Below are 23,958 nucleotides of genomic sequence, written 5' to 3'. Positions count from 1 at the left end.
ATATTTTTTATTTTCTAAAAAAAAAAAAAAGTATTTTTAAGATTTTTTTTTTTAATTTTAAAAATATTATTAAAACTCGATGAAGTGAAATATTAAAATTTAATGTTTAAATTAATGAAATTATAATTTTAGGTTAAAGTTGATACCATGATAAATAAAAGATTTTTTTTTCTTTTAGTATTGTTTTCTAATATAATTTCAGATTTTATAATATTAGGACAAAGTTGACAAAATAAATAAATAAAAATAAAATCATAAGCAAGGTAAGTTTTAATTATGATTTAGAAATATTTACGAAAATTGAAATATGGAAAATAAATAAATAAATAAATACAGAAATTAGGAGATAAAGCATTAGAACTCTCCATGCAATGCAATTTCAAATATTCACAAAATGTTTTAGTTGTGAATATTCTTTTTTTTTTTTTTTCAATTTAATTTTTATGGTAAAAAATTCAGTTTAATTACAATAATAAATTAAAATGACATAATATTTTAGTAATTCTATTAAAAGTTTAAGAAATTGATTATTTTAATTGAAAACATTTGAATTAATTTCTTTTAAAAAAAAAGAAAATAGTGTTTAATTGAGAATCTCTCCCGGGTAAAGATATATGAAATGACCCAAATGACATCCCAACTAGATACTAATCAGGCCGTGGGGAAATAAAAAGACGACGTAAATCTTTGATAAGCAAACTTAAATGTGAGTTACAACAAAGTGATCAATTATATACAAATGGAAGTATCCACAAAAACACGATGCTATATGTGGAACACTGTTATTTACAAAATATATCACTTTCCTTTTCCTCGTCCTATGGAGACAATATTCAGACGTCAGTTTCCGAAAATGAAGTTTTTACTACGACGACTGTGATTAGACTCCATAGCTATTGCAAGATTCACCGTCGAATACCAGATGATCAACCAGAAGTGAGGAGCAATGGAAATTTTGCAAAGAAGTTGTTGCGATATGAAATGGTCAAAGATTTTGGATGCACAGGACTGTGTCAGACTTCTTTAGATCGAAGCATTTCTTATAAAAGTGGTATGAGATCCCACGAAGCATTTCTTATAAAGGTGTGGAAACCTCTGACTTGTAGACACGTCTTAAAACCGTGAGACTGACACAGGGCTGTTAACGATCCAAATACACATCTCTTTAGCTTACTCTTCTTGCAGTGGCCCGACTGCGGTTGTACACAGGGCTGCTAACGCCGTCCCTCGTCGACGAGTACATGCTGGCTTCGGCTAGCGATTGTAATTTGATGAGTTCGGGGAGAACGACCTTACAAAGATCGGGTCGATCTTTCCTTCTCAACTCTGCACATTTTAAAGCCAACTCTGCAAAGGAGGAGGTTTCTTCAGCTGGCCAATCAGTAACAGATGGATCAAGAATTTCAGACAAAGTCCCGTTCTCAATAGCTCTTTCCACATGGTGAGTCAATCCCATGGGTGGCTTTGCTGTAATCAGCTGCAAAAACATGATCCCCAAAGAATATATGTCGGATTTTACACCGAGCATGCCAGTTTGTTGATACTCGGGATCGATATAACAGAACGTGCCAGCGGTTGAAGTCATTCGATATTGTGTCACACTGTCTGCTATAGATGGGGGAACAAGCCTAGCCAAACCGACATCGCTAATCTTGCTAACGTAGTTATTATCGAGCAAGATGTTGCCTGGCTTCAAATCACGGTGCACGAGCGGTTCAGGCTTAGTCTGGTGGAGGAACAACAAGGCAGTGCCGATTTCAGCTGCAATTTTGAATCTACGTTGCCAAGAAAGAGGTCTCGAGTTATTGCCCCGGCGAAAGAGGCAGTCATCCAAGCTACCATGTCCCATAAACTCATAGACCAAGCAGCCATATTCAGGGCATGCTCCAAGGAGAAGAACCATGTTCGGATGTCGTATGCAGCTAAGTACTTCGACCTAAACGTGATGCCAGAAACAAGTTTAATAGATTATGTTATAACAAAAAACACCGGAGAATCTGTGAACGGACGATACCGATACGTTTCTCACCTCTTTCTGGAACTGTGACCTTCCTTGAGCCGCATCGGGACGTAATACCTTAATTGCAACTGGTGTGTGGTCTAAATAACCTTTATAAACAGGCCCATAACCTCCCTCTCCAATCTTTAAAGATTCTGAAAATAACTCGGTAGCAGCTTCGATCTCCTCGATCGAGTACCTCCGATACCTGACGTCTTGGTTTGCCAAAGCATCTAATGCCTTCTTCTTCTCATCTGCTTCCTTGAATGCTTTCATTTCGGCATTAATTCTCTTCCGTGCTTCCAACTCAGCGATCCTTTTAGATGCTTCAGCTGCCTCCATAGCAGCTCGAGACTTCGCCTTTTCCTGCTCGACAATCGCTAACGCAGCTTCCTCTGCATGTCTCGCCTCCTCTAATCTCTGTTCTTCCTCGGATTTCCATCGCTGAAGCTCTACCGCCTGCAGCATATGTGAAGAGTTTGTATGAAACTTCTAAACTATTTCCATATAAAGAAACAATTTCTTTCACCTTTTGTTTAGCTGTAATTGCTTCCTTGCAGGCTGTGCTATACATTTCCATAGTTTGCTTTAGTTCCAGCTTCAGCCTCCTCATCTCAGCCTCTACTTCTTCCTGCAGTCATCAACATATAAAAACAAACATCACGGCTTCGATTTCCTTACAACATCACGGCTTCACGGCTTCTAACACTTACCATACTCTGTGACGAAGTCGATAATCTATCATCCTCTGATAACATCGATGAAAATTCAGGTGGATAGTTTACATCCAATGATTTACGTCCGAACTGCTGTGACTCAAAGCTAACATATATATCAGAATCGTTGCCACTGGACAGTCGTGGGGGAGTCCTTCCTGAATCTGGGGTGTCAAATAATGCAGGGAACAATCGGTCAACACTCGGCCTTCCCGAGCTAACAAAAGAAATATCGGTATCTGGCAGACTGATTTCCCCTGGCATTTTTCCATGGTAGCCTTTCCTAGTGAATGGTGACCTGCTCCGAAGACAATTTGCTTAATATAACGCTCAACAGATCGCTAATTAGAACGAAGCCACCGTGAGCTGAATAATGTAACTCATATCCAAGTTTTTCTTTTACATTTTGAGCTCATTAAGATGCCATAATAACAATTTGTACAAAATGTTGCTGACCTGAACTCGGAGTTGTCCTGAGATCGGCGTGCTGCTTCGAGGGGAGGCTTTTCGGGTCCTAGTTAAGATCAGACGGGTTATTCGAAGCAAACCATGGTAGAGGAGAAAAAGCATAGTAACAATTCAGGAAAAAAACTGAACTCGTAGTTTCGATATGAGGAAATTGTGATTCAGCTGAATGTGATCCAACACCAGATTGGCTCAGCAATAAACTTCGAAGAGGAGAAGAAGCAGGAGCAGGACGTGACGCCGTTCGCATATTTTGGATTTTCCCTCTTGATATGACATAAACATTGCAGAAGTCTGGTGCTCCTTTGATAACACTGCCCGGAATATCTATCGTCTTGAATCTTCCGAGGCAAAATGGTATACGAAAACCACCAAAATAGGAAAATTAAATTCCATTCGAACTCAAACAAATAAAACAGAGTGTTAAGGCTCGCTTGTTAACCTTTTCTATTTCTCGTTTCCAGTTTTTGACAAACATGAATGTTTAGTATTCCAAGAAATGCATATAAAATTTTGACAATAAAAGACAAGAAACGAGAAGATTACCGAACGAGCTTTAGAAGTTTTGTGCGAGTGAAGAATTTACGAAACTAACTAACTACAAACCTCAAAAAGCCACTTCTAGTCGTGGCACCGACAACCAAATGATCAATTCCAGCCTGAGAGACATATTCGATCAGTGCTTTTCCAACATCTACATCTTCTATGACGATGTCTTTGCAAGACACCTAATGCAAGAAAATAAGGTAAATTTATGATAAGAATGATCCAAAACACATCTTGATTATCATTTTTCTTCTTAAATTTCGCTTAGTTCTCTAATATCTATGTCAAAATCCATTGTACTTTCAAGTAATTGCTTCATTTATGGTAAAAAAGAGGTAGAGAACTTACATCTTTACGGGTACAGAAGCATCGAAAAGGAAGGAACACCTCCCTCGTGCTCGGATCAATTTCCTTGCTTACCGAAACATTGCTATTGCCATTGCCATTGTCAGTTGTTGACATTACCTCTGCACCCAAAAAGCATAGTAATTTCATTTCAATGGAAGCTCACTAAGACTATAAATTTGAAGAACATGGCATAAAATCCTAAAAAACAAAGTAAACGCAGTTCCACTCAGTCAATAATGATTCTTGTAACATAACAGCCCTAGTCTACCGCTAGCAAATATTGTCCTCTTTGAGCTTTTACCTTTCGAGCTTCCCCTCAAGGTTTCTAAAACGCGTTTGCTAGGGAGAGATTTCCACACTCTTATAAAGAATACTTCGTTCTCCTCCTCAACCAATGTAGTATAGTCGCATTTTAAAAAAGCCCGAAAGGAAAAAGCTCAAAGAGAACAATATCTACTATCAGTGAGCTTGGGCAGTTACAAATGGTATCAAAGCCAGACATCGGGCAATATGCTAGCGAGGATGCTTAACTCCGAGGGGAGGTGGACACGAGGCGGTGTGCCAGCAAGGAAGCTGGAGGATTGGGTGTCCCACATCGATTGGAAAAAGTATCAAGTGTTAGCGAGGACGCTAGGCCCCGAAGAAGGGTGGATTGTGAGATCCCACATCGGTTAGAGAGGGGAACGATGGAAGCCCAAAGAGTACAATATCTACAAGCGGTGGACATGTAACCTCAAATCATACATTTTCCCCCTTCTACCCATATATATATTCTAGCATTACATGACCAAATTTCCTACCCTTCTACACCTTTTCTTAGAGGTTTATCTAGTAACGAAAATGCAAATTCTGATAAACAATGGAGCTTTGCGATAATAATATAACCATTTTTCATTGTTTAACAATTTACTTACTAGGAGAAGACAGGAACGAGCCAGAATGGGAGGAAGGTCTGAGTTTGACATGGATGAGAATGGCAGTTTGGCCCTTGAGAAGGAGATTCTCAGTGGCCCATTTGAGAGCAACTTGACTTCCTTTGTCCTTATCAATGGCGATTCCCACCAATTGATTTCCGGTGACCGCCTCCTTCTTTTCCTTTACAACCTTATTGTGAGTCCACATTTCTCACCAATTGATTTCCGGCGACCGCCTCCCCTTTCTGCAGAAATCAATAGAACCATTAGAAAAAAAAAAAAGCACCAAAAAAACCAGAGAGAAAGAGAGGAAGAAAAACCCTAACCCTAACCCTAACCCTACCAAAATCTCCTTGTACCGGCAAAAGCAAGAAGCAAAGCAAGCTCTGTCTGGATTGCCGCTGTGTGTCGGAGAAGAAGGAAGGAAGATGGTCCAGAAATAAGAGCGGAGAGGCATGATTTGCGGGGGCTGTTTCGTTGGTGGATTTCTCCATTTTCTTTTCCACCAAACTAATTGGGAAATTTGGAAGCTGTCTGTTTTCATCCAACTTCATCTTCCTTCTTCTTTCTTCCCTTTTTCCAGTTTTTACAACTTTGAGCCAACTCGAGAACGTTCGTCCAGCTGGGGTTTCTTTTTTCATTACAATTTGTCGTTTTTGTCTTACCTTTTTTCTTTTTGGATAAATACCTAAAAATAAAAATGCTAAATTAATAAAAAATATCTCAATTTTTTTATTTATTTAAAAAATATTTAAAATTTTAAAAAATTTGGTAATATTCTTACACTTTCAAAAAATAATAATAATAATAATAATAATAATAATAATATCATAGTTAATTTTGTAAATAATCTCAAACTTTAAAATTTTCATTAATATTTTTCTACTTAAATAAAAAAAATTCAAAAATGAGTTAATAATGTGTTTAAAAAATACCCATAAAATTAAAAAAAAAAAATAGTATTAACACTCTTAACTTTACAATAAAAAAAAGTTATTGCCGTTGATATATAAATGAAACCATCTATTAGCATCTAATGAAACCATCTATTAGCATCTCATAGATTATATTGCTTATTTTTTAAAGTTTATGCATCTATTAGCATCTCATAGATTATATTGCTTATTTTTTAAAGTTTATGAATATTTTTTAGAACAGGATACAAGTGATAATTGTGTTTTTAAAGATATTGTTGAAGTTCTTCAAAAATTGAAGGGTTTTTGAAACCACTTTTCTTTTCGAAAGTATTTTTGAAACAAAATATTAATGATTTTCATTTCATAAAAAAATATCGATTTTGAACTTTTTTTATTTTTTAGTTAAAGGGTATTATTGTAATTTTAACAAATTTAGGAGTATTTTTTTAGATAAAATGGAAAGCTCGACCGTTTTTTTTTTTGAAGTTATTTTCAAAATTCATGTTAGGATTTTAAAACTAAAAAAAAGTGTTATTTTTGTAAAGAACCCGAGAAAACAAATACAATTATTAAAAAATCGAAACGTTATCAAACATAGTCTATATAAAAGAAGTTTACGCTACTAATCGTTCATTGATCGTATTAAAAATTCAAAGAATAATCATAACTTATTTAGTTAAACTTTATGACTACTTTTATACATTGCTAATAAGCTGAACACAACTTGGATGAAGATCATAATCACAAGCATCACAAGAAAATGCCCAAAACCTGCCTTGCCTTTTGCAAAAATCACACACATAGGCTTTCGCCAGCTCCAATTTCAGCACATGTTCATGCTTTATATCCTCCACATTTGAAGCCAATTCCTCCCCTTCCTTTCTCACGGCTGCTTCCAATTCCTCTATTCTTTCTTCTGTAAATGGGAATGCCTCCGCTCCATACAAGCAAACCAAGCCTCTCCCGTTCTCGCTCGCCGTCTTTCCGTCCGCCCCGATCAGGACTAGTGTCGGGATCGTCTTGACGTCGAAGATCCTGTAGAGCTCTTGCTGGCTCTCGTCCTCGTAAGGGATTGCAAGCCATGGCATGTCTGCTATGTTGAGTTTGAACTCGACGAGGTTTCGGTCCGTGGATACCAAGATTACTTCTAAAGAGTGATCTTCTGTTTTGTCCATGATTTCTTTGTATACTTTGGAAAGTTTTGCTGTGAATGAACGACTTGGAGGGCTCCAATATGCACCAAAATAAAGGCCTATTGTCTTACCAACTAGCTGAGATATTGGTGTCTGCAATGAGATGAACTTGAAGAACATTAGAACTTTACCTTAAAACAAGAAACAAAATCATGTTCTTTGCTGTTGGATACCTTTCCTCCATGTCTGGAAATAACATAGTTAAGTCCTTTGTTCCCCAAGAGGTCTTCGAGTCTTCCTTCGACACGCTTGGCACGGTCCATTGCCTTAAGTTCTTGTCTCCTCTTCCTTGTAAAAGGAAATGCTTCAGCACCATAATCTTCAATAAAGCCAATCAAGTCATCTTGTTTTGAAATCCCATCTCCACAAAGTGGAACGAATGACGGGATGCGATCGACATGGTACTTGTCGCACAATTGTTTCTGCAGCTCGGTGTCGTATGGTGCAGCGAGCCATGGCATGGTCTGGAGGTATTGTTCAAATTCATTCTTATCATGGTCCAAGGAGATGAATATAATCTCTAGCTTTTCCTCTCTCTTTTGCAGAGTGTTATAGAGTTGAACCAATAGTGGAGTGAAAGTCCTGCAAGGTCTACACCAGTTTGCAGAAAACAACAGGCAAATCATCTTCCCTGCACATATTATTGGAGACACCTATCATATAGGAAAATCAACTCATCAATTTCAGTATTGATTTTGCAATGAACAAAATAATATTTACATCAGAAATCTAATTTGACTTGCAGAGATAATTTAGAACGACTTTTAGTTAAAGCATTGATGAACAAAATAATCTAGAATGATTTAGTATCCATCTGTTGGATTTAGTGGTACGATATTAGAGCATAGGTTTTGTGAGATCCCACATCGGTTGGGGAGGAGAACGAAGTATTCTTTATAAGGTTGTGGAGACCTCTCCCTAGCAGACACGTTTTAAAAAGCTTGAGGGGACGCCCAGAAGGAAAAACCCAAAGAGAACAATATCTACTAGCGGTGGGCTTGGGCTGTTACAAGTTTTGTGCTCTGTTTCAACTCCGTTGGATTTAGTGGTACGTAATTTAAATGATATTACAGCATAGGTTTTGTGAGATCCCACATCGGTTGGGGAGAAGAACGAAGCATTCTTTATAAAAGTATGGAAACCTCTCCCTAGCATACACGTTTTAAAACCTTGAGGGAAAGTCCAAAAGAGAAAGCCCAAAGAGGTCGATATCTACTAGCTAGCTTGAGCTGTTACAGGTTTTGTGTTCTGTTTGAACTCCGACATAGTCATTTCTTACTAATTAATATCGATAATAACTTGTTGGGTCTTGTGCTAATTTTCAATCCTAGAAGTGAGGGGCGAGCTAAAAGTACAGATGAAATATTATTTATTAAAACCCGCTACGCTTTTCTAGAAGCAGAAAGTATTAACTTACTCTTGGAACACTACAACTCTAACACCAATACAAATAAACAACGGTGAAGGTAGGAAAAAGGAAAGAGCTATAAAATGAAACCTTTTCTTGTCCAGAGAGAAGGAACTCAACCCCTTGAGCTGCCAAAATCTGCAGAAGATCATTCTTTTCCTGATTGGCTTGATAATCAGGCCCTGCCATTAGAACTGCAAGAAGAACAAGAAGAACAGGAATAAAAACAATGATTTTTACAGACCCATCAAAGAGAGACTCCTTTATATATATAGACACTGAGGTTCATTCTGCCATGGAGTTCTGTGAAGATTGGCAATAAGAGTTCAAAAGGGAAATATTCTCTCCGATGCTCTTTTGGTGGTTAAGAAAGATGAGGAATATGAATGGACTCGAGGTTTGAAATAAAAGTGCAACAGAAAGGATTTGGATTTTTTGGGAATGTCCTGTTTTAGATAAGTACAAGACAACCTTTAATGTCCCACAAAGAAAAAAGGTTCTTCGGTCCCCAAGGCCAAGACAGTGACATGCCATATCAGGAGATTGAATGGATACAAACATCAAAGCATGTTGGAATTCTTTTCCTTTCTTTCTTATGCTTTCTTCTGTCTTATTCTCTCTTCAAAAAGATGGCATATCATAAGCTAAATTACAAATAAATATATATACACACATATCTTCAAACTTTTACTTGTTCATCGTTTCAAAGAAGTTGCAATATTATCTTGATCATCAAAAACGTTTCAAAACTATCATCGAAATCGGAGTAGAAATAGGTAAGGAATAGAACGTTGAACCAAAATTGAGATATGGAACGAAAATTAAGACTCGAACACTACCAAATCCCAATTTTCTTTCAAAATTCTAATGGATTTCGACACTAAGTATAGTTTTGAAACATTTGGAAGAAAAAACATCTAGATAATATTGCAACTTTTGAAAGAAGTCAGTTCAAACCAAAAATAAATGATTCTAGATCAGAAACCTAAGCAAAAGGAAGAACAATTTTAGAGCGAGAGAAAGCGAAACAGATTAAAAAACGATAGAATGCGATTCTCTTTCTATTTTGGATTTAACAGAAAATTTTCAATAGAGAAAGAGGGAGAGAGCATAATCAATCATGATCGTAGCTAAATAGATGATGGATGCTGATAATTTGAAATCTAAATGCGAAGATCAAAAATCGAATCACAAGGCAGTTGATGATCGATCCTGTTTCAGAGAACAAATAAAAAGGAAAACAAAGTTCAGATTCAAAGTGAAAGGAGAGAGAGAGAGAGATAGAGGAACTTACACGGAGTTGGAGGAAGCGATTTCCAGAGAATGTGTGCAGGTTCTTCAAATTGATGCAAAGATTCAGGTTCTTCAAATTTTGTAGCCATTGTCACTTTCAGAACACGGAACGCTCTGTCTCGCTCACTTCTGTTCTATCCACTTGTTCGTCGACTCCACAAGAAGTTGAGTTCTTTTTTTTTTGTCGCATGATTCAAAATAAAATATTCATCTAACAAAATTATAGCATGTTCAAATTATTTTAGGGACTACTAGCCATTAAAATGAGTCTGACCTTTTCTTTTGCAAAATATTAATTTCATTTACATATCAAAAATTTTAAATTTTTTTTTACTACTTTTATATCAAACTTGTCATTTTAGTTTTTATTTCTTTATACTTTATACTTTAAATATATGCTATCAGATACTTTTAATTTTTGTTCAATTTATAGAAATAACTGAGAGTTGCAAGCCATAAAATCAACCTCATTAATTAAACGTCCATGTCAGAAGAAAATTATGGATAAATGTTTAATTACGAAAAATATCAACCTATGATATTTAATATTCTATAATTTGATCAATCTTAAATTTATTAAATTTCAAGCAATATTGCTAAACGTCCCTTTTTCATTACAGATTAGATGAAAGTTAGTAAGTGTTAAATATTATTGGGAAGAGTAGTCCCACGTTGACCAACTCTAAAGGAGCTTGGAATCGAGTTCGGCCAGAATCAATATAAGCACAAGCACAATTCTCGAGTAGATGATTGATTGTACCAAATTCCTATTTCAAATGGCTCAAATCAATAAATAGTCCTAAAAAGTTGCCATTAGTAAGTTGGATAAAAAAAACATCATTCCATGAATCGATCGACTCCTATTTGCCAACACGTAAAGTGAGAATTGCTTTGATACTTCATCGCGATAGAAAAGTAAATGGGTGAAAGGCATTACGTCGTGTAGCGAATGAGGCTAACGACTTTTTTTCGACAAATTGTAGAGTAGGAGATGGAACGAATACCTTTGGTGAATGGTAATGTGACAACATAATTTGTGGGCTTTAAATCACACCAAATATCCGAAATGCTTCATGTTTTTCTTTTTATAGCCTTTGAAAACATGTCCTTGATGTTCCGTGATTCTGTCTCCACCTTCGGCTTTTTAGCTTGTTTTCCATTTCTTGTATTCTTTGCGCCACTTCTAGTCTTATCCTGCCATATCACAATTTGCACAATCCATTTGAGAAGAAAAAAGAATATAAATGAAATGCCAACAAAAGAAACATACATATTTTATCATCAACTCTATATGAGTTCGAGATCGTTATTTAAAGTAATGTTTTGACGTGAAATACTCGAAGTGTTTCGTCTAAAGACGTTTTAAGAAGTAATTCTTACCATTTAGTCACTCTTCCAGATAATTGAAATGTGATTTTGATCCATCAGAAAACATTTCTCAATATTTTAAAATCCATGCACTGCCAACTTCCACCCAGCCAAACACCTCCCTTCGCTTATAAAAACATCTTTGGACTAAATCATAAATCATGATTACGAATTCTTTTACTATGAGGTCCCACATCAGTTGAAGAGGGAAACGAAACGGTCCTTATAAGGGTGTGGAAACTTCTCTCTAGAAGATGCGTTTTAAAACTTTGAGGAAAAGCCTGAAAAGAAAACTCAAAGGGCACAATATTTGCTAGCGGTGGACTTGGGCTGTTACAAATGGGATTAGAGCCAAACACCGAATGGTGTGCCGCTGAGGACGTTGGGCCCCCAAGGGAGGTGGATTGTGAGGTCCCACGTCGGTTGGAGAGCATTTTTTATAAAGGTGTAAAAACCTCTCCCTAGAAGACGCATTTTAAAACCCGGGGGAAGCCCGAAAGGGAAAGCTCAAAGAGGACAATATTTGTTAGCAGTGGACTTTGGCTGTTACATTCACACATCAGTTGCGAATAATCACAGGGATAACATAATTCGTCGGTAGCATGTACGAAAAGGGAAACAAAAAGTTGACACAATTACAAGTCATTGGGAATTGTACCTGTGAGATAGAATCAAAATTGTTCTCTATGCTTAAAGGAGGCTTTTCTGCATCCGATGCTTTTCTAGTTGCTTCAGCAAAATTTAACCTGCAAACAAAATCCAACAGTATCTGGCCTCAATACAGCCACTTGGTCCATTTGTGGAACTGTAAAGTGTACAACATCTTAATTGCTATAGTTAAGAGTAGTTGAGGACTAAATACTTGAGATGGTCACATAAAAGCTTCAACCAAGGTTCATCTTTCAAGTATTCCCCTAATATTGAAACTGCATCGCTTACTGTACCAAAAAAGAAAGACCGATGTAAGAGAAGCTATCAATTCATTCAAACACAAATACTTGAAGCAACCCACGAAATTTGCTAACTAAAACAACATTCCCTTAAGTTTTTCTATGTAGAATGCATATGATGACAGTTTTCAACCTCACAAAAGATATTCAGTCCATGATTTTTGTTTCTTTTTAATTACATCAACCGCTCACATCATACTACGTAATGTTTTAAATAAAACCCGTGAAAGTTTCCCCAGCTCCACTACATATGACTAAGAAAATTAGCACCATGATATGCACACATCCAAAAGAAAATTTCCCATGAATCAAATACAATTTCATCAATAGAGGTGGCCTTAATTATCAAGTTTAACATTGAGGTGTCAGGGTATGGAAGTTCTCTTTGATGTCAGAATATAGTAGCTTCAGCTAATCGAATCCCAGACGCGTAATGCAAAACTACTGATGATGTCCTCTTTATATAGTTTTTTCAGATGTGCCAGATGATATTAATGCATATTCTACAATAGGAAACTATAATGATGAAGATAAAAATGAAAGAAACCCAGCTGCAGTGTTAAAACGAATGGCATAAAGGGGTTATAAGTCTCTACAGAAATATACATGTATCTTTTTCTTCCCTTGCAGCATAGTTTTTATCCAGTGTGCATAGAGTTTTTTTCAGCTGACATACCTGCAACAATAAAAGCATAAAATTAAATATATCATAAATAAGAGAATCCGCGAAATCTCTTCCAAAAGATGCTATGGAAAATAAAAGTAGCTGTTTTATGGAAGAAGCGGTACAGCATGAAGAGTTGGCAGCTAGATACTCCCATTTTAGAAACTGATGTAAAACAGGATTCATCAATCACCTATGAACACGTTGATCATGATATGTATTATTGTTAATGTAACCGCCCAAACACATTGCTAGCAGATATTGTCCTCTTTGGATTTTTCCTTTTGGGTTTCCTCTCAAGGTTTTTAAAAAAGCGTCTGCAGGTTTCCACACCCTTATAAAAGGTGTTTCGTTTTCCTCCCCAACAAATGTGGGATTGTAGGATGTCACAATCCACCCCCTTCAGGGCCCAGCGTCCTCACTGGCACTTGTTCCTTTCTCCAATCGATGTGGGACCCCCGCCAAATCCACCCTCTTCGGGGCCCAGCGTCCTTACTGGCACATCGCCTCGTGTCTACCCCCTTCGGGAAAGAGCCTCCTCGCTAGCACATTGTCCAATGTCTGGCTCTAATACCATCTGTAATGGCCCAAGCACACCGCTAGTAAATATTGTCCTCTTTGGGTTTTTCCTTTCGGGTTTCTCCTCCAGGTTTTTAAAACGCGTCTGCTAGGGAAAGGTTTCCACACGCTTATAAAGGGTGTTTCGTTCTCCTCCTCAACCAATGTGGGATTGTAGGATGTCACATTTAATTGTTCTCATCTTAACGGACCAATTTTGAAAATTTCTAGTGGAGAGAACGAACACGAACCTTGTGATATAACCATGCCAAAACCTTTGAATCATCAAGCCTAAAAAACTTAGAAGATCCAACTTCTGCAGGAGACAAGACAAGGTAGCAGAAATGAGAATAGATTCTAGACATGCTTGATTTTTTTTTTTTTTTTTTCTTTCTAATTTTATATACTATATGCCCACCTTTGACCTCACATACTACTTGCATAGACTTCTCTGCAACAGACAGTAAATGCAGATATCCAGGATACCCATTGATGAACATTATGTCATCTAATTGCCTGAATTTCCCAGGATCATCTCCCTTCTGCAAGAAATTTGAAATAAAATTCTCAAAATTTAGCATTAAATCAATCGAAAATATTAATAGTTTCAGCGACGATAGATATATTATAATGAGTTCAAATGAAAAAAATAATTAACTAGCTCTGTACGCATCACAATTAGACCAACAATTTCAAGATAAACAAATGGACATTTAAATTCCAAAGCAACCAGGGAAAACTTGAAATTGTATCTCTAATTTCCAAGTAGATTGCAAACATACATCACTACTATTGTAGAATGCAAAATAATTGTATGCAGCACACAATTACGCTCCATCTCTCAATTATGATATCATACAACTTTTGCAGTGAGAGTACCTTCATTCTAGCTTCCTCGAAAATGGGCAAGAAAATGAATACAGGATCCACTGGAGTAGCGGAATACAGACGACCATCTGTAGACACAAAATAATATATATTAAGTTATTTATTCAAAATTACTTGTGTTTTATAGTTTATTTTCAATATGTTATACTTGAATTAGCAAAATCTTCAGGAGATTCAAACCATTAGAAGTTATGCAGTAAGTTTAAGAAATAAGGCATCCACAAAAAGATTTTCAGTGTGACACAGTTGTTTACCTTCAGTAACATAATCTCCCAAAAACCATGATGAATACGACTGCTTAAACCAGTGAATTTCCTCTAGTAACTCGTTTACATATAAGAAACATGTCGTATTTCCTGCCAACGGACATCGAATATACTCAATTAATAGAATGATTTTGTAGAAATATGACGAGCATTAGCTTGCACTTCCTTACAGTTTTCCACAATAAAGTTATGCTGAAAGATGGTCACCGATCAATAGGATAGCTAACCAAATAAAGTGTTTAGATAACTATCATTTTCCCGCCAGTTCCTTGAATTACCTGATTTTGGATGGCGAAGTGAAAGCAGGCATCCAGTACCATTTTCTTTTACTCCATGATCTGTAATAGAGCAAGAGAAATCTAACTGAGTCAGAATTTCCAAAATTAAAATGAAATAAGTGAGTACCGTAAGAAATGGCGAGATCAAGAACATGAAAAATAAATAAAACGCGGACCTACCAGGGGCAATGAGGATACGAGTTTCCTCGACGCCTTCCCACCAAGCCATGGAACAACCCTGACGGTCATCGAAGCAGTAACATCAAAAAATAATAATCTGAACTAAATTGTAACATTGAGCTTCATTCTTAAAACCTAGTCTTAGATTGCGCATACACCAGTTTCAGTTCCGAGTATAAGAATCAAAACAATCGAGGCGACAATTTTAATCTCAGGCAAAGAAAGCGAAGAACCATTTTTACCTAGAAGAAGGTCGGAAGAGCACCGGCGTCCACAGAGAGATGAAGTAACAAGCTCGCCGGGAAACGGAAATGTGAATGTCGACGGCGGGAACCAAACGAAATCGAGAACGGGAAAAACCGCGCGCGCCAAAGGGAGTGGATACTGAGCTCAGTCGCTGACCAATTCTCTAACTAAAAGCGTAATGAAATGGGCCGAATGAGGCCCACGTTTCAAATGCCTTTTAAATATTTCGTATAATTATTTTAATAATCTAACTGGAAAGTAAAAATAAAATAGTCAATAATTATCTAAAATTAAATCACGAAATAAAATTATTAAAAATATAAATAATTTTTTTTAGATCATTAATATAAATAATGAAACTTCACCGGTCAAACGTATAATAAAAAAATTTTAAAAATACTTTATATTATTTATGATTAAATAAAAATTATGGAATTAAAATTAATTATCGAAAAAGTAAATAATAATAATAATTAAAATTCACATATATATTTTGAAAAATTATAAAAGAAAATAACTTATATACAACGTTGCTGCTACGACGTTTTAATAATCATTTGATATGAGTTCGTAATCTACCTATCCGTTATTCGTTCAATACTGAGACACCTTTTAAATTATGTTTTACATGCATAACTATCAGTTATTGTTTTAGCCTTCCGAGCAATGTCTAGCTCAAAAAGGAAAATTCATCCTCGGGAACGGCCGCTTTGAAGTTAGAAGAATTAGAATAGAAACTCCCGTAAGAAGAATAGTACTCGTCGTCGTCCTCGTCCTCGTTCAAATTCAACTCAATTTTTTCAACCGCCTGTTTCAATCCCCATCTCTTCCCAATATCCCGCTCACAACAACACATCCCAATCTTCAAAAGCTTCAACATCTCTCCGTTACATTCCCAACGCCCATCCTCCTCCTCCCCACGTCCTCGGCCAACAATATCGTTATCGAACACCTCCGCCGTCCATTCCTCTCGGACGACGGTGTCAACCCAAGCAGCAATGTCGGCGTTGGTGCCATTGCCTTGGTGGAGATAGTTGGCTGGGGACTTGCCGGTGAGAGTCTCGAGGATCAAAATTCCGAGGCTCCAGACGTCGGTGGATTTCGAGGTGCGGTCGTGATGGGCAGCGAAGTCTGGAGACTTGAAGGCGGACATGTGGTGGTAGGCGTGGGATTCTTGGAGGAGAGGGAAAAGGGCGTAATCGGATAGAATTGGAGTGAAGTCTTGGTCGAGAAGGACGTTGGAGGATTTTAAATGGCCATGTGGGACGCTCGAATTTGGGAGCTCTTTGTGGAGATACGATAGACCTCTTGCTACTCCTTTTATGATTTTTATCCTCCGCCTCCAGTTTAGACCTGTATTGCCTAATTTAGGGAACGATCGTGAATTTATAAGTAAAAAATACACTTTCATTAGTACCCGAGCTTATACTCAAAATGGACAATAAATAAATAAAACGTACCACGGAGGTGAGTAGCCAAGCTGCCATTAGGAACAAATTTGGACACCAAAAGCTTATCATCCTTCCCATAATAAAACGCAACAACCGGCAGTAAATTGGGATGAGACAGCCGTCCAAGCCGCCGCATGTGGCTGTAAAACTCGTCTTTTCCGGCGGCGTTCATTTGCCGGAATCTCTTCACCACCACCGCCAACCCGTTTGAAAGCACTGCTTTATAGCACGACGCAAAGCTCCCACTGCCGAGAACTTTGGCCTGGGCGCGAAGAAGTTCTTGGAGGTCGAACCGCGGCTGGTCGGTTCGCAGAAAGCACAAAACCGACCCGGTCGGACCGTTCGTCTTCGAGTTATCTTCCGAGTCTGTCGAGGAATATTGGTGGGTCTTTTCCGGCCTTCTGAAGAGGAATTTCGGAGAGAGGAACAATTTGGGTGGCCGGAGAAAGCAGCAGAGGAGGAGGATAAAGAGGACTAAGGCGGCGGCTGCGGCGGAGAATACTCCGATGAGAATCGACCAGTTCTTTGTGGATGATTTGCATGGTGCTAGTGGCTCTCCACATAACCCGTTGTTGCCTAAACAAAAATATCAAAAATATATTTAATCTAAAGTTTAACAAATATTTTTAAAATAACATTTTATTATATATTATAAAAAATGTTGACGCGACATATAATAATGTCCCTCTCTTTGCTTTCCGTTTAATTTTTCGTCTAATAAATTTTGTAATAATTAGAGCACAAAATTGTAAGAATTAGGGTTTTGGGCTTTTTTTTCCACTTTTTGACTATGTTTTGCACCTCAGGGCATGACTAAGCTTAAGACATAACTCTTATACCATGTTAGATAAACACGACTATCCACAAGCTTTCGAACTTAGGGCATGACTTTGATACCAAGTTAGATGAACACGACTCTCCACATGCCTTCGTGGCTCAGGGTATGACTCTGATACCATGTTAGATGAATACGACTCTCCACAAGCCTTCGAGGCTCATGGCATGACTCTGATACCATGTTAGATTAACACGACTCTCCACAAGCCTTCAAGGCTCAGGGCATGACTAAATCTAAGGCATAACTTTGATACCATGTTAGATGAACACGACTCTCCGCAAGCTTTCGAGGCTCAAGGCATGACTAAGTTTAGGACATGACTCTGATACCATGTTAGATGAACATGACTCTCCACAAGCCTTTGAAGCTCAGGGCATGACTCTAATACCATGTTAGATCAATATGACTTTCCACAAGCTTTCGAGGCTCGAGGCATGACTAAGTTTAGGACATGATTCTAATACCATGTTAGATTAACACGACTCTCCACAAGCCTTCGAGGCTCAAGGCATGACTAAGTTTAGGGCATGACTCTGATACCATGTTAGATGAACACGACTCTCCACAAGCCTTCAAGGCTCAGGGCATGGCTTTAATACTATGTTAGATGAACACGACTCTCCACAATCGTATGATATTGTCCACTATGAGCATAAGCTCTCATAGCTTTGCTTTAGGCTTCCCAAAAGGTCTCATACTAATAGAGATAGTATTACTTGATTATAAACTCATTATCATTCCCTAAATCAGGGGACGCAGGACTATCATCCAACAAAGGGCATGAATTATTTATTTTCTAATATATTTTTTACTATGATGTATATGAATTCATAATTAAAAATTATTATTTAAAAATAAATTAAGCCTATTTTTTTAATGAGAAAAAAAAACAGAAAATAGTTATGAACGTACCAAAAAACGAAGTGAAATTGGAGTTCTTGAATCCAGAAGGAATGGGCCCCACCAACCGATTTCCAGAAAAATTCAAATACTTCCAATCCCTTTCCTCAAAATCCGGAATCCTTCCGCCGAACAAATTACCTTCCAATCCCAAATCAACCAGCCCCTTCAATTTCACCAACGACGCCGGAATCTCGCCGGAAAATCGATTCCGGCCCAAATACAGTTTCTTCAAATTCCCCATTCCTTCAAACTCCTCCCCAGAAATCCAACCGGAAAAGTTGTTATCCGACAGATACAAAGCCCTGAGCGCCCCAATTTGCTTCACGTCGGGCATTGGGCCTTGAAGCCCATTGTTCATCAGACTCAGAGTCCTCAGCGTTGGGAGCTCCGCCAGCGGGGCGACGTCGACGGTGCCGCCGAGGCCCATGTGCTCGAGGCGGAGTCCGTACAGTTGCCCGTTTTTGCATATCAAGCCAGCCCAGTAGTGGCGGGCGTCGGCACAGAGAGGGACGGAAGAGTTCCAGTTGGATAATGCGGCGGCGTTGGTGAGAGAGGATCGGAATCGGAGGAGGGATTCGGCGGCGGCGGCGGCGGCGGAAGTGGGCGGCGGAGGGTTGAAGAGGAGGAAGAAGAAAAGGAAGAGACAAGGTTTGGGCATGGTGGAGACGATTTATTTATTCATTAATTAATTTATCGATAATAGAGATGTATAAAAAGGGTGTTGGAGCCCTCGTTAACGACGTCGTTTTGACGCTCTTGGCGTTCTCGGCGCTAACGAGTAACAGACCGGCCACCGGAAATGTTAATTGTTTAATTATTACACGACGTGTCATTTTCTCTTGAACCAAAAAAGAATTTGTTTCATCTTTTATCTTAAAATACGTTTTAAAATAATTTTAAAAATTAATTATGATAATAAAATAAATAATTAGAACGGAACATTTTAAGATTATAAATAGATATCAATTTCAACTCATTCTTCGTAATTGTTTACTTGTTTGTTATCGTGTAGGGTTTAAAATTTGTTAAACTAAATAAAATAAATTTATGGACAATATTTTTATTAATTTAATGGATAAATTTTATAAATTAATTATTTTAAATCTCGTAAATAAGATACAAATAATAACAATGCAATTTAAATCTCAAAGCTCGTGATAAAATGAAAATTAAATATAAATTTTGCACACGAGCAAATAACACATGGATATTTTTTTTAATGTTTTTTTTATTAAAAATATAGTTTAAAAACGAAATATATTTTTTAATATTTTTAATAAATATTTTTTAATTAAAAATATTTAAAAAGTTCGTGAAAGGGGGGAAATGGACGCCATTAAACACGTGGTCAAATTCCACCGACTTTCATATGACCACAGAAATTTGGTCCCTTCAATACAACCAAAAGCTACCTTATAATTCGCAAAAAAAAAAAAAAAAAAAAAAAAAAAAAAAAAAAAAAAAAAAAACATAAAGAATTAGTAACTAGTGTAAAAAGATATATATATATATATATATATATATATATATATATATAGTTTTGCGAGAATATTCAAATTTGATGAAATCGACACATGTTTTATCAGGAGATGATTCCTACATTGGCTAATTAATGAGCCGGTCATGGATTTATAAGTAGTTAATGTCTCATTTGGTATGAAGCCTTTTGGGAAAACCAAAAAGCAAAATCCCGAGCTTCAGGGGAGTACTTTATTTGATGGTGTATTTTGTTCGAGGGTCATATGCTTTAGGGGAGGTTCTATGGTGTACTTTGTTCGAGAGGAGGAGTCCCACATCGAGTAATTAAGGGGTTAATCATGGGTTTATAAGCAAAGGATACATCTCAACGAGTTATTTTGGGAAACCAAAAAACAAAGCTACAATATCTTAGACTCAAAATAAACAATATTGAAAGTCGTGATTCTTATCTGTAGCCATATGTACGGGACCTTACAATTTATTTCGAGTGCAAAAATCATACCGGGGCACTTAAAATATTAGGTCAAAAACTACTGACACATTTTTAAATTAATGAAATTGAAAGCTGTAATATAATTAATAAAATTCAAAGCTAAAATTTGACATTTCAACGATTTATTTATTTTTCTTCAATTAAAATAATTTTTTAACCAATGGGATGAATTTAAATAAATTATTTTACCAACCAGTCACTTGATTTTACATTTTTGTAAATTGATTTTTTAAATTACAAAAATTCATTTTATAATTTGAAAAAATTAAATTTTTTATAAAAAAAAATGAAGATTTTGTTATTATTGAACATTAAGTGTCCAGATTCATTGAATCAAATCCAGAAAAAAAAAAAAAAAAAAGAGAATTAAAAATTTAATTGACTATCAGTAATAAATGCTATAATCGAGATTTTGAACTCCGAATTCCGGCCAGGTTCAATGAATCTTCCACTTAATGGCGATGGTGAAATGCATCCATGTATGGGTTTTTTAAAATAAAATAAATAAATAATTAATTATAAGTTTAGATTTTTTTAATAAATACAAAATTTTATAAATTGAGTGAAAATTATTGATATAATTTTATAATTTGTTTATTTTTTATTTTTAAAGACTAAAATTTTAGCATTTAAAAAAATAATTATTATAAATATATTTATAATAAAAAAAACAAACCTATGGATGTATGATAAAAGGACATGCATATGCATGAATGGGAGTGGCATCCATGGCGCCACCGGTTTCCGTTTCGGGAAGACATTGACTATAAATTCCTCATCTTCTTCAAGCTCCAGCCGCGCAGAATCAGAGCCATAAGAAGAAGAGACAGTGGCAGAGAGAAACGCCCTAATTTTTCTTCTCTTCAGCTAAACGCGAATCCGTTTAGCCTCTTCGTTTCTCTCCTGCCTTCTGCTATATAAGTTTTCGGCTCTCTCTCAAGTGGAGAAGAGGAATTCCTTTGTTTACACTCGTCGGAGTTCTTGTAAGAATCGGCCTCTTTTTTTTTTTTTTTTTTTTTTTCTCCTCATTTCTGTGTTTTTCGGATCGAATGATGTGGTTGTTCTCGCTGGAGAGGCTTTCGAGTGGATTTTGTGTTCTGTCTTGCGATAAATCTATTATCATTTTGTTTGTTTCTCTTTTGGTTTCGAATTTGTTCTGGCGGGAGCGATTTCGAGTAGTCGACGAGATTAAATTTGAATGAATTTGTTGATTTAACTGAGGAATGGCTAAATCATTTAGAACTGATCAAGACGAAGGATTTTGTGTTCTGTCTTGCGATAAATCTATTATCATTTTGTATGTTTCTCTTTTGGTTTCGAATTTGTTCTGGCGAGAAGGATTTCGAGTATTCGACGAGATTAAATTTGAATGAATTTGTTGATTTAACTGAGGAATGGATAAATCATTTAGAACTGATCAAGACGAAGGACTTTGGGAATTCCTGCCCTAATTGATTTATTTTCGGGAAATTTTTTCTTGCAGGACGTCAATTTAATCATGGTTCTTTGGGTGTTTGGCTATGGATCTCTTGTGTGGAATCCGGGATTCGATTTCGATGAGAAAATTATAGGTTTCATTAGAGATTATAGGCGTGTATTCGACCTTGGTGAGTTTCTTCCTCTCAACATTCGAATTCGTTAATGGCAACAAAAGTTTTCTAATATCTCATTTCCCATTCCACAGCTTGTATTGATCATAGAGGTACACCTGAAAATCCTGCTAGAACTCTCACGCTGGAACCTACAGAAGGATCAATTTGCGTAAGTTCTAAATCCATATTCATTTTCTATAATGGAAGATTTTTCATAACCTTACCTAATTAGCATTCTTTCTCTGTTTTAGTGGGGTGCTGCATATTGCATCCGTGGAGATCCTGAAAGAGAGAGAGAGGCCATGGAGGTATTCCCCTCAAATTTGTCTTGATTTCCCTAAAAGCCAGAATTTATTCCCTTACCCTTTGTCTTTTGCAATGTAGTATCTGGAGAGGAGAGAATGCGAGTATGATCAAAAGACTATTGTAGACTTCTACAAGGTAATGCTAAGGCCATATGGAAGAGCTTGCTTCATTATTGGGCGTGTTCCGTTTATCGTGTTCTTATTTTCGATTCGTTTCCTTTGTTGATTCAGGATGAAGACTCCATGGAACCCACATTGACAGGAGTTCTTGTGTAAGCTTAAACATGTCACTTTTGTTCAAATTCTTATATGGGACAAGTTGAACAAGAACATGAACATTTCTGTTTTCTTGATCTGATAAATTTCATGTTTATATATGCAGTTTTACATCTACACCTGATAAATTACTGAACAAATACTATCTAGGACCTGCTCCATTGGAGCAAATGGCTAGGTAATGGCAGGTTTACCACTGTGCTTTCATTGGTTTATACCTCCCCTGAAATGGGTTCATTCTAAATCGCTTATTTACTCACTTTTCAGCCAAATTGCAACTGCTTCTGGTCCATGTGGGAACAATAGAGACTATCTATTTCGGTTAGAGAAGGCCTTGTTCGATATCGGTAACGATCCAGTTCTTTGATTATAATTGAGTTCTGAGTTGATTGTATCAGCTACATTTGAGTTTGGAATTGAGTATCTGCATAACTGATCAGGCCACGAAGAAGATACGGTGATCGAGCTTGCGAACGAAGTGAGGAATGTCCTTGGGAAGGTTGGAAAGAAGAAGCCGATTGGGCCGACGACCCACCTGCCTTTCATGTCCTTCATCTCAGGAGTTCAGGTGCATCCTCTGGCAGAAGCAGCTGTGGCCATAGATTCTTAGAAAAGACTGAGAGACTGGTTGAGTAAGCTAACTGAAGATCCAAGTAGACGAGCCATTTGGATTGATAGACTGCCACTTCTTTGATTCATTTAAGATTTCCCTCGCTGTTTCTGATATGACCCAATAGAGTTGTTCTTCCTCTGCGTCTTAGAGCTTAGCTTTAGACCATTTTTAGAGATTTAAGATTGAAGAATGGTAGAGAATTGAGTTACTTCGCTAACAGTGAGTTTACACATTATGTTATGAATCTTACTTTATCACTTGAATACAAAATCAAATAACTAGTTGTTTTGGAGCTTTTCATTTTGTTGATATTTGTGGGGTATGTTTCATGTCTATGGCTTGGCTTCCAAAATCTTTGAATCTTTGACATTCATCTAGTTAGTCAAATATGTGAGCTTTGACATTCGGTCAGTCAATTGTGTCAGATTTTTAGATTTAAATTATCTTAAAACTTGAAAAAAAGATAAGGAATCAATCCAAGAATTTTTTTTTGACATAGATTACTCCGATGATCAAGATCAATAATAAGAAAAATTAGAAAAATTCTTGATTTGAATTATTCGATAATATAGTTTGATCAAATAATATTTGAATGACTCTCATGCAAATAAACAAGCTCATGGCTTAAGAAGCATAATATGCAACTCTTTCACTATAATTTCACTATAACATCCAAACTCAAATCCACAATCAAATCCTATCCAAAATCTTCATACTAAAAACGTTCAGTCTGAGTCAAACGTTAGGTCCGAGTCAAGTATAGTAATGAGAGTCAAATATGTTAAGAATATAATAATCTCCATACTAAACA

General features: G+C 36.7%; 4 protein-coding genes and 1 pseudogene across 5 annotated transcripts; 1 reads left to right on the top strand and 4 right to left on the bottom strand.

The window, feature by feature from the left end:
* Positions 1 to 663: 663 nt before the first annotated feature.
* On the bottom strand, positions 664 to 5,624 carry LOC111805437 (U-box domain-containing protein 52). The gene is made up of 10 exons (XM_023690541.2): positions 5,332 to 5,624; positions 4,989 to 5,233; positions 4,075 to 4,193; positions 3,787 to 3,908; positions 3,313 to 3,521; positions 3,172 to 3,229; positions 2,713 to 3,013; positions 2,529 to 2,630; positions 2,030 to 2,458; positions 664 to 1,936 (listed from the first exon to the last, which is right to left on the bottom strand). The coding sequence occupies exons 2-10, from the start codon at positions 5,194 to 5,196 to the stop codon at positions 1,166 to 1,168; spliced, it is 2,319 nt and encodes a 772-aa protein (XP_023546309.2). The 5' UTR covers positions 5,197 to 5,233; positions 5,332 to 5,624; the 3' UTR covers positions 664 to 1,165.
* Positions 5,625 to 6,509: 885 nt separating this feature from the next.
* LOC111804803 (protein kinase C-like zinc finger protein) lies at positions 6,510 to 9,951 on the bottom strand. Of its 2 annotated transcripts, none has more exons than XM_023689594.2 (4): positions 9,801 to 9,951; positions 8,597 to 8,700; positions 7,272 to 7,751; positions 6,510 to 7,191 (listed from the first exon to the last, which is right to left on the bottom strand). In XM_023689594.2, the coding sequence occupies exons 1-4, from the start codon at positions 9,886 to 9,888 to the stop codon at positions 6,601 to 6,603; spliced, it is 1,263 nt and encodes a 420-aa protein (XP_023545362.2). In that variant the 5' UTR covers positions 9,889 to 9,951; the 3' UTR covers positions 6,510 to 6,600. The 2 variants fall into 2 exon arrangements, with proteins under 2 accessions (XP_023545362.2, XP_023545363.2); XM_023689595.2 differs by having other exon boundaries at positions 8,597 to 9,718; positions 9,801 to 9,910.
* A 583-nt stretch (positions 9,952 to 10,534) lies between these two features.
* LOC111805693 (ribonuclease H2 subunit B) lies at positions 10,535 to 15,353 on the bottom strand. The gene is made up of 11 exons (XM_023690871.2): positions 15,194 to 15,353; positions 14,952 to 15,009; positions 14,772 to 14,831; positions 14,482 to 14,583; positions 14,219 to 14,295; positions 13,758 to 13,881; positions 13,591 to 13,655; positions 12,724 to 12,793; positions 12,030 to 12,105; positions 11,826 to 11,913; positions 10,535 to 10,993 (listed from the first exon to the last, which is right to left on the bottom strand). Exons 2-11 carry the CDS (start codon positions 14,998 to 15,000, stop codon positions 10,871 to 10,873), a joined length of 834 nt encoding a protein of 277 aa, XP_023546639.1. The 5' UTR covers positions 15,001 to 15,009; positions 15,194 to 15,353; the 3' UTR covers positions 10,535 to 10,870.
* Positions 15,354 to 15,742: 389 nt separating this feature from the next.
* On the bottom strand, positions 15,743 to 19,047 carry LOC111805497 (pollen receptor-like kinase 4 pseudogene; annotated as a pseudogene).
* Positions 19,048 to 21,123: 2,076 nt separating this feature from the next.
* On the top strand, positions 21,124 to 23,439 carry LOC111805026 (gamma-glutamylcyclotransferase 2-1). Its single transcript, XM_087128449.1, has 9 exons — positions 21,124 to 21,344; positions 21,845 to 21,968; positions 22,046 to 22,122; positions 22,205 to 22,261; positions 22,338 to 22,394; positions 22,490 to 22,530; positions 22,641 to 22,712; positions 22,802 to 22,881; positions 22,975 to 23,439. Exons 2-9 carry the CDS (start codon positions 21,860 to 21,862, stop codon positions 23,142 to 23,144), a joined length of 663 nt encoding a protein of 220 aa, XP_086984575.1. The 5' UTR covers positions 21,124 to 21,344; positions 21,845 to 21,859; the 3' UTR covers positions 23,145 to 23,439.
* Positions 23,440 to 23,958: the final 519 nt, after the last annotated feature.

This window comes from Cucurbita pepo, chromosome 11, assembly GCF_057944985.1.
Source record: "Cucurbita pepo subsp. pepo isolate OVF chromosome 11, ASM5794498v1, whole genome shotgun sequence".
Lineage (NCBI taxonomy): Eukaryota > Viridiplantae > Streptophyta > Magnoliopsida > Cucurbitales > Cucurbitaceae > Cucurbita > Cucurbita pepo.
This window is presented reverse-complemented; position numbering and strand designations above follow the sequence as displayed.